The 12,861-nt window shown below is 40.2% G+C and overlaps 1 protein-coding gene across 2 annotated transcripts in view; it reads right to left on the reverse strand.

The window, feature by feature from the left end:
* The window catches only part of TAPT1 (transmembrane anterior posterior transformation 1), a 58,795-nt gene that overhangs the window by 36,536 nt on the left and 9,398 nt on the right, over positions 1–12,861 (reverse strand). For both annotated transcript variants that reach the window (XM_033159671.1, XM_033159672.1), the window contains exons 2-3: positions 8,183–8,313; positions 5,422–5,540 (exon numbers count right to left, since the gene is read on the reverse strand). In XM_033159671.1, the coding sequence (XP_033015562.1) occupies positions 5,422–5,540; positions 8,183–8,313 (250 nt within the window). The remainder of the gene's footprint in view (positions 1–5,421; positions 5,541–8,182; positions 8,314–12,861) is intronic.

Below are 12,861 nucleotides of genomic sequence, written 5' to 3' on the forward strand. Positions count from 1 at the left end.
TGCACGGTGATATTTATCTTTCATAAGTAGCTAATACGGAATATTTTGACACAAACCCACATCATTCACAAAGTTTACGACTCACACACAAAAACGCTATTAGTCCTCCTTCCCGCAATTGTTTGTGGCTCATGTGAAAGAAATAAAAGAATCCAAAATTTTCCTGCCTGGTCTCTGCAGTTGATTTTTCACTTGCCACAGTTAACTTGACTAGTGGTCATTTACAAATTCATTGGACAGCTCCTGTTCATGGAAATTGGACTATTAAGATTTTCAGCGAAATAGGCAAAATTGCATGGCGTCTCTTAAAATTGACCGGACAAACTCTTCTTAGATTTAATGTAAGAATGTACTCCAACTTAACAATTTATTTCATTATCTTCCTAAATAATTTTCAAAATAAATGATACTGCAAAAGGTAGGTAGCATTTGGTTTTCTCCAATTTGTGTCATCCCTGGGTCTACTCTGGTCAGGAAATAGTTGAATACAACCCAGAAAAATTTATGAACAGAAGTGTGATGTTCATAATTTGATGTTGGCTTTTTAACAACACGACATACAAGTTTACAATTTATGGGGAGAAATCATTTTAGCTGATAATTTAGAAGAAAAATCAGGATATATACTCACCATGAAGGAGTCCCATGTGACATCATATTCCATCCTATAAAGGAAGTGAAAGTGCTCCTCCCTTCAGTCTGATTTACAAGAAATAAAAGAGAAAGAGAGAGAAAGAAGGTTGTAATGTTGCTACACTAGGTACGTTGACCATCATGGAAAAGAGGGGAAGTGACTGAAAACTTTATTTTCCCTCATGTAGCACATACAGATCGAAGCAGGAAAAGTGTTATTCTCTTTGAGATGAATGAAATGAATCATATCTGCCTAATTAAGAATTTTGGGATAACCAAGAATTTAACTCAGCAAAAAGGAATCAGATCAAATCTGCTATTGCCAAACTTCAAATATGAGACAAAAGAAAAAAGAAACAGAGAAGAAAGCCTGTAGTTCTAAAAAGCTGGTATTACTATTTTGTGGAATTAAATCCATCGATGATGTACATATTATCTACCAAAAGACTGAAAGCCCTATGGTCTCATATAAGGGGAATACAACAGTACATATATTTGTTAGTGAACACAAATTGATCCACAAAATGAGTTACATTAATTAATGCCTTTGGGATCACGCTGTAAACTTGGCAGAAGATGTAGTCACAAATTACTTAAAATGTGATAAGTTTGAAACAACAGGGAGGGAAATCTTAATGGAGGAGAAAGTATGTATTTCTCCAAAGGAAATAAAAGATATGGCGGTGGAAATCCACTATTTTCTGGTTACCAACAAAGGCTCAATTTGTGGCAAAAGTTACTGCTGTATTTAGTAGAATGTGCCCTGGACAGAGATAAATTTAACTTTGCTTAAAAGATCACCTTCTAGGAGGAAGGCTACCCCAAGCTTGATTTAATGTGGCAGCCCTGTATCAGCTGTGGGAGTGATGCAATAACACCTAATGTGGCTTTTCTTCCATGACTGCTGTTCTTTTGGGCAATGCTCCAAGTGCTACCTCAGGCCCCAGGCTTTGCTAGAACCGGATCTGCTATCTGGACCAGCAATGAGTGAGATAGCCTCATTTGGCGTGCAGAAGTTGGGTGTACTGGGGCAGCACGACTGACATTCTGAAACTGTTCACCTGGAAATACTCAGGATTCTCAGGCATCAGAAGATACCAGTAAGTCTTCATTGCATGACTACAGAAGTACAAATTTTAATACAAATATATATTTGTTTTTAAAAAGTAATTAACCCTGTTAGCTAAACATCTTGCTCAAACAATCCAAAATTAATCTGGCAGTCTTGAAAGAACCCACCCCCTAAGATGCACAAGTAAAAAAAGAACAGGAAATAATCTTAGCTATGAAGAAATCACCTTATTCTGTTTTTATCTAGTCCAAGAGTCTGGATGCAGAAACACAGCTATATGCAACATTTGCACTTTACATGAATCGTGAGAACGTGAATGAGGATTAATCTCACAAAAAAGGACTGCTATACCAGTGTTTTTCAACCACTGTTCCGCGGCACACTAGTGTGCCGCGAGATGTTGCCTGGTGTGCCGTGACTTAAAAAGTGGGCAGCGAAGAGAGTGTGACAAAAACCCACCCCGGGATCTGCTCAAAGGACCAGCTGTGCCTCCCTCCACTGTGACGAGATTGAATGGAGTGGGAGAGGAGACGGCAAGCCGCTCGGAGCAGGGAGCCGCCGCTCAGCCAAGCCCGCGCGCCAAGGGCGCTATAAATAGGCGAAAAACCCGCCCCCCCAGCCAGCCAGTGAGCGAGGCCTGCCTGCTCGGCGTGCCCGATTTGCAGCGGGCAGGCAGGGACCCCTGTTGCCTGCTGGCTGTGCGCAACAAGACGGGCTTTCGCCGAGCGAGGCGGCGCTGACTCAGCCTGGGCCGAAGGAAGCGCAGGGCAATGGCGCTCAGCACCCCCCGAGAGGCAGCTGGGCCTGCCCGAGCCCCCGAGCCCGGCGGCGCCGCCGCCACGGCAGCACCAGGCGGAGGACGAGGCCGACCTCGACCCCGACCCGCAGCAGCAGCTGAGCGGCCTGGAGCCCGACGCCGGCGAGGGGATCCCGCTGCACTCGCCGTGGACCTTCTGGCTCGACAAGTAAGTGCGGAGCTGCCGGCACACCAGGTGGGGAAGGCGAGCGGCAGCGGGAGGAGGAGGAGGAGCTTGCGGCCTGGAGCTCGCCTCTCCTGCGCCGGTAGGGTGGTAAAAGGCGCGCTTGAATGAGGCGGCAGCGACGGGGGTGGGCAGCGTAGGACTGGCCTTTGTTCGCCGCCGCCTCCTCTCCTGCTCTGCTCGCTCCTTCCCCGTCCCCACGGCGAATTAATTCCCTTCTCCGCCGAGGGCAACGAAAAGGGGGGGTCTGTTCTCCAGCCCCACAGATTGCTTCACTATGCTTAAGTATTTTATAATTTTTCATATTTCTGTTTACTTACTATTTCATAATAAAGTAATTATAAAATACTTTCTTTGTGTTTATTTGATTCCTATTCAAGAGAATTACTTTATATATAGTCAATATAGGCACAGAGTTAAATTTTTTAACATTTTCTAATGGTGGTGTGCCTCGAGATTTTTTTCATGTAACAAGTGTGCCTTTGCCCAAAAAAGGTTGAAAAACACTGTGCTATACTTTCAGAGCAATAAAGAATGGGGGAATAGAATCCAGTTTAAATAATTTCTAAGAGACTAGAATAAATGGAGTGTAAACAAAGGCTGGAGATATAGGGTATTTAGTCTTTCTGCTGAGATCTTGAAAAAAAAAACAGAATGAAGGGAGGAGCACTTTTTGTTTTTACATAGAATGGAATATGATGTTGTGTCTATAGGAAGTCCTTTAAAACAGCTCAAACAAACCAATGCCCACATAATACTGGTATACAATCCACCCACTTAAATCTAATTATTTACGAAGTTTATTCCTCAGAATGGCATTTGTTAACAGGCCTACATATATTTTTTTCTATAGCAGTATTTTTACTGTTAAAAACATGCAATAATCAAGAAACTTGAAAACAGCCATTTTTTAACCATGGAAGACAAAAATTTATAGTGCATTGTAGAATTAAGTGTTGAATAAAATGACCCAATTAAAGGATTTATTAAACAAGTTGCAAATTATACAGCATCAAAAAATGTATTTGCAGCACAGTTCAAAAGGGACATTTCATTCTAAAAAAAGAAGCACATAACCTGATTCTTTGCACTGACAAACTCAATGAAGTCAATGGGGAGCTGATACCAATTTTGATGTTTCTGGATTGTATTCAAGCCTTTCAAAGAAGCTGGATATGCTGAAGTCTTAGCTTCTGACTTCAATAACAGGTTTTTTTTCAGTCCCCTGCAACTGGTCTTAACAACAACAGCAACAATAAAACTAACTAACAACTGAGTACAAGCACACGGGGCATGGGATACATGGTACATTCCCAATTGCATCATGAAGAATGTGAATGTTTATTGGCAAGATGATTAATTTATTAAGTGGGCAATATATGGTATGTTCTTTCTACAGACAGGAGTTAATAAGATGGCCAGCACATCTCATCCTGTTTTCAAGTTGGCTTGTTTCAAAGAAACTATAGTTAAAATTAACTACCATTTGATCATGTCTGGATGAGTTGACAAGCTGTCAGAGGACTTAGCTTGTCAGAGGAGGTGTGAGCATATGAGCCTGAGGCTTATAACAACTAACTCACATCACTCTACATTATGATTTAGTCTGATGCTAAATAAACACTGCTACCAGTATTTAGAGGTAATTGAATAGGTTTATTTTATAATCCTATTATTCTATATTGTCAGAGATGCTAAATGATCCTTGGAACTAAGAGGGCTATTCTGTAGCATTCTCTTGAATGGTTTTTGACCAAATTACCCTGCAGGAATTTAAATACTGGGGTAAAATTCATAAGCTTTAACACTTACATTTAAATAAAGAGTATACTCCATAGTAACATCCTGAGGTCCTGTGCCGAGGGCCTTCTGACAGTTCCCTCGCTGTGAGAAGCCAAGTTACAGGGAAACAGACAGAGGGCCTTCTCGGTAGTGGCACCTGCCCTGTGGAACGCCCTCCACCAGATGTCAAAGAGAAAAACAACTACCAGACTTTTAGAAGACATCTGAAGGCAGCCCTGTTTAGGGAAGCTTTTTGTGTTTGACGGACTATTGTATTTTAATATTTTGTTGGAAGCCGCCCAGAGTGGCTGGGGAAACCCAGCCAGATGGAAGGTGTGTGTGTGTGTATAATCATCCACATGCAAGCTACAAATTCGGTAGCTAAAAAAAAGACATGGGCAGTATTCAACAAAGTAGTTCAATTAGCACAAGGATTTCTGTTGGCGCATTGAAACTTTCCCTTCCTCTCTGATCTCCATGTGCCCTTGTGCCCTCCGCAGATCTTTGCTTCAGAGGATTGGGAGAACCCACGGAACAGATTTGGAGGGCATGCAGTGAGCATTAGGGGAGAGAGAGAGGGAGAGTTAATTGTGTTGTGCAGCTAAGAGTTCTTGCACTAACAGAACTACTTTGTTATGTATTTTGGTCCTTTTAGGAAAACCATTATAGCTTAGTAAAACAAAACCTAGAAAATAAGGTTCCTGGCATGCCCTTTACACCAAACTCTGGGAGAGCATGTAGAATTTTTGAGCTAACTGCTATTCAAAACCACAACTGGGCGAGGCTCAAAAACCAACGTCAAGTGTTAGGATTATTTTTTGTTTGCTTTTCAGCATGAAACTGTTTGCAATTTCAAACCAGCTCAAGCCTTAAGACTGACAAAGTTAAATAGGCCAATTAAAGTATATTTAGATCAACTTAGTTTACCAAAGTAAGAGAAATAAAGGAACTTACCGCAAGCCATAACAAGGTAATGTGATGAGCCTGAACATTGCCAGAAAAACTCTCAATGGGAGAAGTGTGAACACATAGAGAAAAGCATCCAGGCACAAAAAAATTCCAAAAATCATCAACTGGAGAGTAAAAGGAAAGAGAAATCAGAGTAAAAACTGTTACTTTAAAGATTTCCATGCATCACGATTCTAAGTCTATAAAATCACCCTTACCTTACCCAAAAGTAATACATAGAAAGCACTTACACACCAAAGACCTTATTAAAACTGCCACAAATACAGAATGCAGAAATCCTCACAAAACCAACACCAGCCCACAAAAGAATAACCTAAATCTTTCTCAAGGTTAGGAAGAACAACTATTTTTTTCACAACTTCCCTAAACCTAAATGTGTGACACCATGCCAGTAAAGTAGTGGGCGTGGTTTTATGAGTTTGAAGCACTATTTGTTTCGTTTGGTAAACTTTATGGAACAATACACTGTGCACTTGGAAAGTGTTCAAGAAAATGTCTGCACTGTAAGAATCAGTCAAAGTTTGCAAGCGTTCATGGCTCAATGATTCCAATCTTTCCTCAATAGATGACCTGTTCTTGGACACAATTTTAGATAATCAGCCCTGACCTTCCTTTCACACCATGGTGACTACAGTCTTTCTGAAATAGAGACAGGCAGCTTTTGCAGAAGTTATTTTAATTTTGAAAGTTGCCCCTCATATGGAACAATCTATGAAAAAATGTTCAGCTTTGCATACACCAGTATTTTTCAGTTTGTGAATCAGGGAATCCTGGGATTTCTCAATGAGAAATATAAGAAATCAAATATAGCTTTTCTGCTGTTGACATCCCATACAAGCCATCCATATATTAGGCACCTTCCTAGGTTGATACACCTTCTTAGCTGATGATGCAGAGTAACAATAAGGTCTAAGAGGCTTGGCCAATGTCCCATGTGAACTGAAGGTGTGTCTTAGCCTGGAACATGTGGCAAAACCATCTGTACGAAATAGATGTGGAAAATATTTCCTGAAGATAAGGAGGGTGAAAATAATTAGTCTACAGTTCACATGTTAGATGTTAACTATATAGTATCGAATTGTGTACAGTACTGTTAAATCATCTTTAAAATGACTTCTGAGTTACTTATATACTTGAGTATAAGCCTAGTTTTTCAGCACATTTTTTGTGCTGAAAAAGCTGCCCTCGGCTTATACTTGAGTGAGGCGGGCGGTGGGGGCAGCAAGAAAGAAGCCCTTTCTCTCCACTCGTGCCACTGCTGCCCGCTCACCCCAGTCAACCATTCTTTAAGAAGTGTACAAGAACAGCGGTTCTTTACTCTCCCCAGGCAGCTTGTTCCATTCCTGAACTGCTTGCATAAATGCAAACTTGGCAAAGGAGGAAGAGGAAGGAGCAGCCGAAAGGGCTGCTTTCGGGCTGCTCGTTCCTCCTCCTCCTCAGCGGCAAAGGTGAATCGGCTTATACTTGAGTCAATAAGCTTTCCCAGGTTTTTGTAGGAAAATTAGGTGCCTCGGTTTATATTCGGGTCGGCTTATACTCGGGTATATACGGTATCACTTTAAAAGGTTTTTTTAAAAAACCCAGTAAGATTGATTAAATTAGATAAACATATTAATATCTAATTCCAATGTGTAAAAGTTAAATTTGAAAAAAGAATCCCACCAACAAATTCGTATTCCCCGGCGGATTTGTGGCCTAACTCTGAGGTAGCCATAAAGCTGAATGCTCCATATTCGTATTTTATTCCCACCAGCCAATATTAAGTTCAAGTCCCACTGTTTCAGTAAGAGAACTAAGTAAATTCTTATGGGACATTTTGTAGTCTGCTGTGGAGTCTTCAAAGAAGCTCACCACACTGATAAGATATAATATAATAGTTCAGGGAGCTCAGCTTGTCAGATAAAACTATCTCCCCCCCCATGTACTTTCTGGGGGGTTCTCCCAACTGTTTGGGGGAGATGCAAGGGGAAGGGGGGGAAGCCCTGTTGGGCGAGTGGAACTCCTTATTCATGCTTCTGCTAGTGGGACTCCTTACATGAATCCTGCCAACCGTTAACAACTTTATAGTTTAACTGCATAAAGCACACATGAAAAAAAACCCCACAGACTTCTTGACACAGCAATGTGGGAAAATAGGAAGGTGCCTTAAACAGAGTCAGACCATTGGTCTATCTTCCTCAGCATCTAGCATTTCAGAAAGGATGATACAGGATGTATTTGTCATTGTTTTTGCTCGGCATCTTTTAGAATAGAAATGATGTTTATAGCATCTACATAAGGTTTACCCATGGAAATAAGTTTATAGATAAGCCATTTACGAAGAGGTTCCCATTAGTGTGTCTTGTTGCCTGAAACAAGATCCACCCATAATGACTGGCATCTGCTGGCTTTTTTGCCAGAGGCAAGCCACTTTTTAAAATTGAACTACTGATTTTCTCTTTGGCAGTGGAACTGCTGCAGAGAAAACAACAAGTGAAGCTCTGGCTGCACAGTCTGTTCTCTTCAGTCCGTGCACCCTTTGGATACAAGCCTACACATTCAATTATGGTATCACCATACAAAAGACAAAGTGATGCTTTTGGACCCCACACATAAGACACAGCCCTCAGACCGCGTACAGGGAAAAAGTAATTTTTAAAATTATTTTTGTAATTTAAAACCTATTCAAAAATGCATGTTTAGAAAGTTCTGTTATTTTTTTAATAAAAGCAGAATTTGAATTTATCAGCCCAAGTAGAATGTTTACCTTTTCCAGCTCTCTTGGTATTCGCATGCACGTGTACACTCGTTCTCTCCTTTCTGTGTACTTCGCTTCATTATGTTCCAGGAAGTAACCCCTTGTAAGCTCTGCATTGATGAACCTCAATAGTGAAAGATCTGCAATAGAAGAGGGGAAATTTGTTTTAAAGCAAGTTATACTTCAATAAAGAATAACTTTATTTTTTCTAGGCTAAAAATATTTGTTTTCTAAGTTCAAAACATGTATTGTCCCTCAGAGTGGATGGGTTTAAATTAAGGTGGTTTACGTAAATCAGCATATCACCTATGACCACATATAGTATCTTTTCAATGTTGTTGCTTTCCACTTCACATCTGCTCCTTTATCTCTCACACTTGAGTCCCAAATACTGCTCAAAGCCCAAATGCAGAGTAAGCCAGCAATCAAAATGTTTGCTCATTGCAGCCCACGCGGTTAGAGACAACTACCGGTAGGGACAAAGATTTTACAGAACTGATCAGCTGTCAACTATGGTTTGGTGTTATAACTGCAAACGCCTCAGATGTAATGACAGAATATGGTTTGCTCAAATCAGGAAGTCAGAGAGGAAATTTAGACATGTTAAAAGATGGAAGAGGGAAAGGGGAGAACACCAGCATGATGATGGCCAAACCTTGGTTCAGAATTACAGTACAGTCCATACGTAATACCAAACCATGGTTTAGTTGTTCTCAATTTGTGATTCGATTTTAAGACGTGTTTAAATGTAGCTTTAACATTATTGTATTTAGATTTAACTTTAATTACTTTCCATCCACCACTTCAAACATCTACCCATGTTATGAGCAACTTCTAAAGTGATTTTAGCTTTATTTTTTCATACAGATAGAATCAAAAAATTGTAGAACTGGAATGGACCCCAAGGTCCAAAACCCTGCAATGTCAGAATAGATGGCGCATCCTGCAATCTCTTTTGGAAATGGGAGATCTAGTGCTTACCCAAAGCTCTTTAAACAAGAATGGCATCCACAGTTAATTTAGCAGAGAAAAATTACCCTTTATGTTTTTCTTGACATGTTCAGGAAGAAAATACCCCAAAGCCTCACATGAACTCCAGAATAAATTTAGAGATCCAGATTCATCTACTCATTCCACGTAAAACAATGGCCTAATGCCAAGTTAATGGGTAGGTGAAATGCAGACTTTGCAGTTCATATTACACTCACTACACCTTACCACCCTATAAAGAGGAGCATAATAAAGGATGGCGGTTTAAGCATTCTGCAAAATGCTATTCCCAGTTTGAAAGTGTGTATATATATATATATATATATATATATATATATATATATATATGTGTGTGTGTGTGTGTGTGTGTGTGTGTGTGTCTACACACACACACGTGATAGATCAGCTCAGATTTGTTTGTTTTTATCTAGCCATCAGACTCATCAAAAACAAAACTTTAACAGTACAAAAGGAGCCAATTAAAAGCTATAAAAAATTGTTCTTGCTTAGATACCAGAATTTGTCTTCTGATCCACTTACGTTATTTTGAGGAATGGGTTTACTGCACCCCTGAGATACTATTAGAAAAACTACAGTGTATCGTGTCATTATCTCTACAGAAAGAGGCCTGGTGAACAGAAAGTGGAGAGGATGACTTAGGGCTTGTGTCACCCTCCCAAACTCTGGAGATGACAATGCAGTCATCCCATACCTCCTTCCATCGACTTTGCACCATTTGCTTGTACATGCACCCTGTCTCACATGTCCCTGCTATGTCAGCTTGCTCTTACTATTGCTTCTTGTCTGCTCCAAAGGCACCCCTGAGCTCACCTGAACTGTACCTCTGCCTTTCTGTCACATGTCTTTTGGCTCCTGTACCTTATCCACTTCAGGCCAATGACTTGGGCTTCACTCCTGTGACCACTCACATCTGAAATTATGGGCAAGAGCTGCCTATCACCTAACAGTCAATGTTAGCAACGAAAGCAGCTCAGCTATTTAAAAGGTTGCACTGTATTACTAGAATTTGTAAGGCTTCAGAGACCACCTCTCTGGCATTGTCACTATGCCAGTTTTGATAAACTCACACAGAAATTCAGGGCAATCTCTACACAAAGTGAAAACTGCTGCATTCATGTTTATTGCCCCAAGGCTGCAGAATGGTATCTCCTCTAAGGTGCATTATTTGCCCACTCTTGTTTCCCAGAAGAAAGTAAAGCACATCTCTTTCAGCTTGCCTGTTGCTTGACTGGTTATTCTTTTGGGGGGTTTTGGACTGTTCGTTGTTTTTAATCCACTGCAGGTTTTGTATTCTGCTGAACCCTGGAAAAGTGGCAAGTAATTGTGCTTAATAAATATAATAGAACCACTGGAATCGAACTCTCTGTTTCAGAAGATACAGGGGAAAGTTGCACCAATGCACCCGTTTTTATGTTTATTAAAAAATATAAACTACCAGCTAGTAATTGCACTAACGCTTTATCCTCTTTGGTGGAAAAATATATGAAAAGTTCTCAAGTTGACAGGCTCAAATCTAATTAAACTGTATTTACCTGATCCCAGAGAGTTCAGCAACTGTTGGCTCAATCCATTATAGACTATTTATTACTCCCTAGCTCAATTTCTGCTGCATGAGCCAAGAGCTATGCTCAGGAAACACAGATTCTGCCATGTCATCTGCCTAGTAAACAAAATCGTTGCTGTTCTGAACCTAAATTTTTAAAACAAGATTTAGAGAACAGAACTAACCTTTACAATCAAAAGTCACTGAAGTGCAACTGTGAAATCATTAGGTCAAGCACAAGTCAGGTAACCACAAACATACAAAAAATATTGGAGTGGGGAATCACCTTCTCTACTGTTAACACTACAATGGGAAAGGTTCCAATTTTGGTTAAGTAACTTGTGTATTCTGGAACGTTTACAAAGTACAGCCAGCTTCAAATATTTGCACATGTATATGAACTGCAGCTTTTCCAAACAAAAGAAACACGTATGATGCAATGAAAAAGGTTGGCTGCACAAGGGCATTTGTAACAGTCGCTGCATAAAGACAATAAACTGAACCATAACTTGGTGGATTGTAAGCCACAAATGAGATCTCATTTCCTTCTCCTCCTGCATAAAGAACTCCACTGATTATTTCTTGTTTTGACCAAACCTTAGTTTCTTATTACATCTGAACACACAAACTCTGGTTTGAGCTATCCCTTCAAATCACAATCAAACCATGCTTTGCAATGCAGACTTGAAGCTCCAGAAGAGAGGAGGCAGTCTTTGAGATGATTGCTTATTTGGGATATTCCAAAGAAAGATGAAGATGTTCATCTGAATGAAGCCTCTATTTGACTGTGACCAAATAATAGGCAACCAACTGACCAGCCAATTGGTCAGCATTACAATCCCACCCAGAATTTACCCTGAAACCAGACAAGATGGGAAATGATGTTGGCAATCAAGCTGGACTCTCTCTGAGGCTTTGCTTGTTATTGAAGTTTCTCTTGTTCTATTGACTAAACTCAATGTGGGAGTGGGGGGTAGGCCTGGTGATATATTGATATATCGCCCAGAAGTTGTATCAGGGGCAGATCGTGATGACAGCTTCACTCGGAGGCATATTGCAGGTGAAACCACCTCCTTCTGAGTCCCTCTGCTACAAGCACCCAGCATGCCGAGGGAGAAACAAGCTGCAGTCGGGTGCTGGAGGCAGAGGGATTCAGAAACAGCAGCAGCTTCACCGATATACCACTGAGTGACACCAGATTTCACAAATCATATTATTGGGGGGGGGGGTGAGTATGAGATAAGTATAAACATTTGTTGGAATGGAAAACACCACTTTGGCTCTTGCCTTATAAGCCATAGAGGTGTACTGTATATGAAGGAAAACTGGGCAACTTATAGAAGCTTAATAACAGAGGAGGGTGGCAAGTTTAAGTTAAATAAGTTTGAAGAATTACCAGGAATGTTAACAACTTGGTTACAGTATCACCATTCAAATGAAGTGTTTAAAATAGATTAAAAGCTGGGTTTTGTGACTCAATACCTCTCAGTTAGAGAGAGACCTGCTAAATAGTAATATCTAGTAAAAGTAAGTGAAGTCAAAAATGTTCATCTTTTGTTTTCCATTCTAATAGCATCTTGTACAAGTGAAATCTTCAACGATACATTGGGAAATTGACATAGGACATAATACTGTATAGAAATGTCGGCGTGGAAGCGATTGTGGAATGTAGATTTAAAATATACTGCATGTTATGGGTTAAAGGAAATTTATTTGAAAATGATTTATAGATGGTTTAACTTGGAAATGTAGTAAAACTATTATAAATATAAGCAACCGCAGAAAGAGGGAGAGGCAGATTGAAATAAGATATTGGAATTTGATGTTGAAAATGTTTTCTTTTCTTTTGTTTGTTTGCTGTAAAATGGAAAATTATAAATAAACTTTTTTTAAAAAAAAACAACATTGTGGTTTATCGCCAAACCACGATGTTTGGCTGGTGATAAATCACGATGTTGAAAATCCAACATCGCCCACCCTACTGGGGGGGGGGGCGGGGAGGCCTCTACTTAAAAAAAGAAAAAAAGCTGCAGCTCATGCAGAACATCATGGCATTGTTGACAGCTAACAAGAAGCAGCATGCACATGTTTAACTAGTCTTCAGCCATTGCCCTGGTCACCAGTCAGTTTCTGG

Source organism: Lacerta agilis, chromosome 9 (genome assembly GCF_009819535.1).
Source record: "Lacerta agilis isolate rLacAgi1 chromosome 9, rLacAgi1.pri, whole genome shotgun sequence".
Lineage (NCBI taxonomy): Eukaryota > Metazoa > Chordata > Lepidosauria > Squamata > Lacertidae > Lacerta > Lacerta agilis.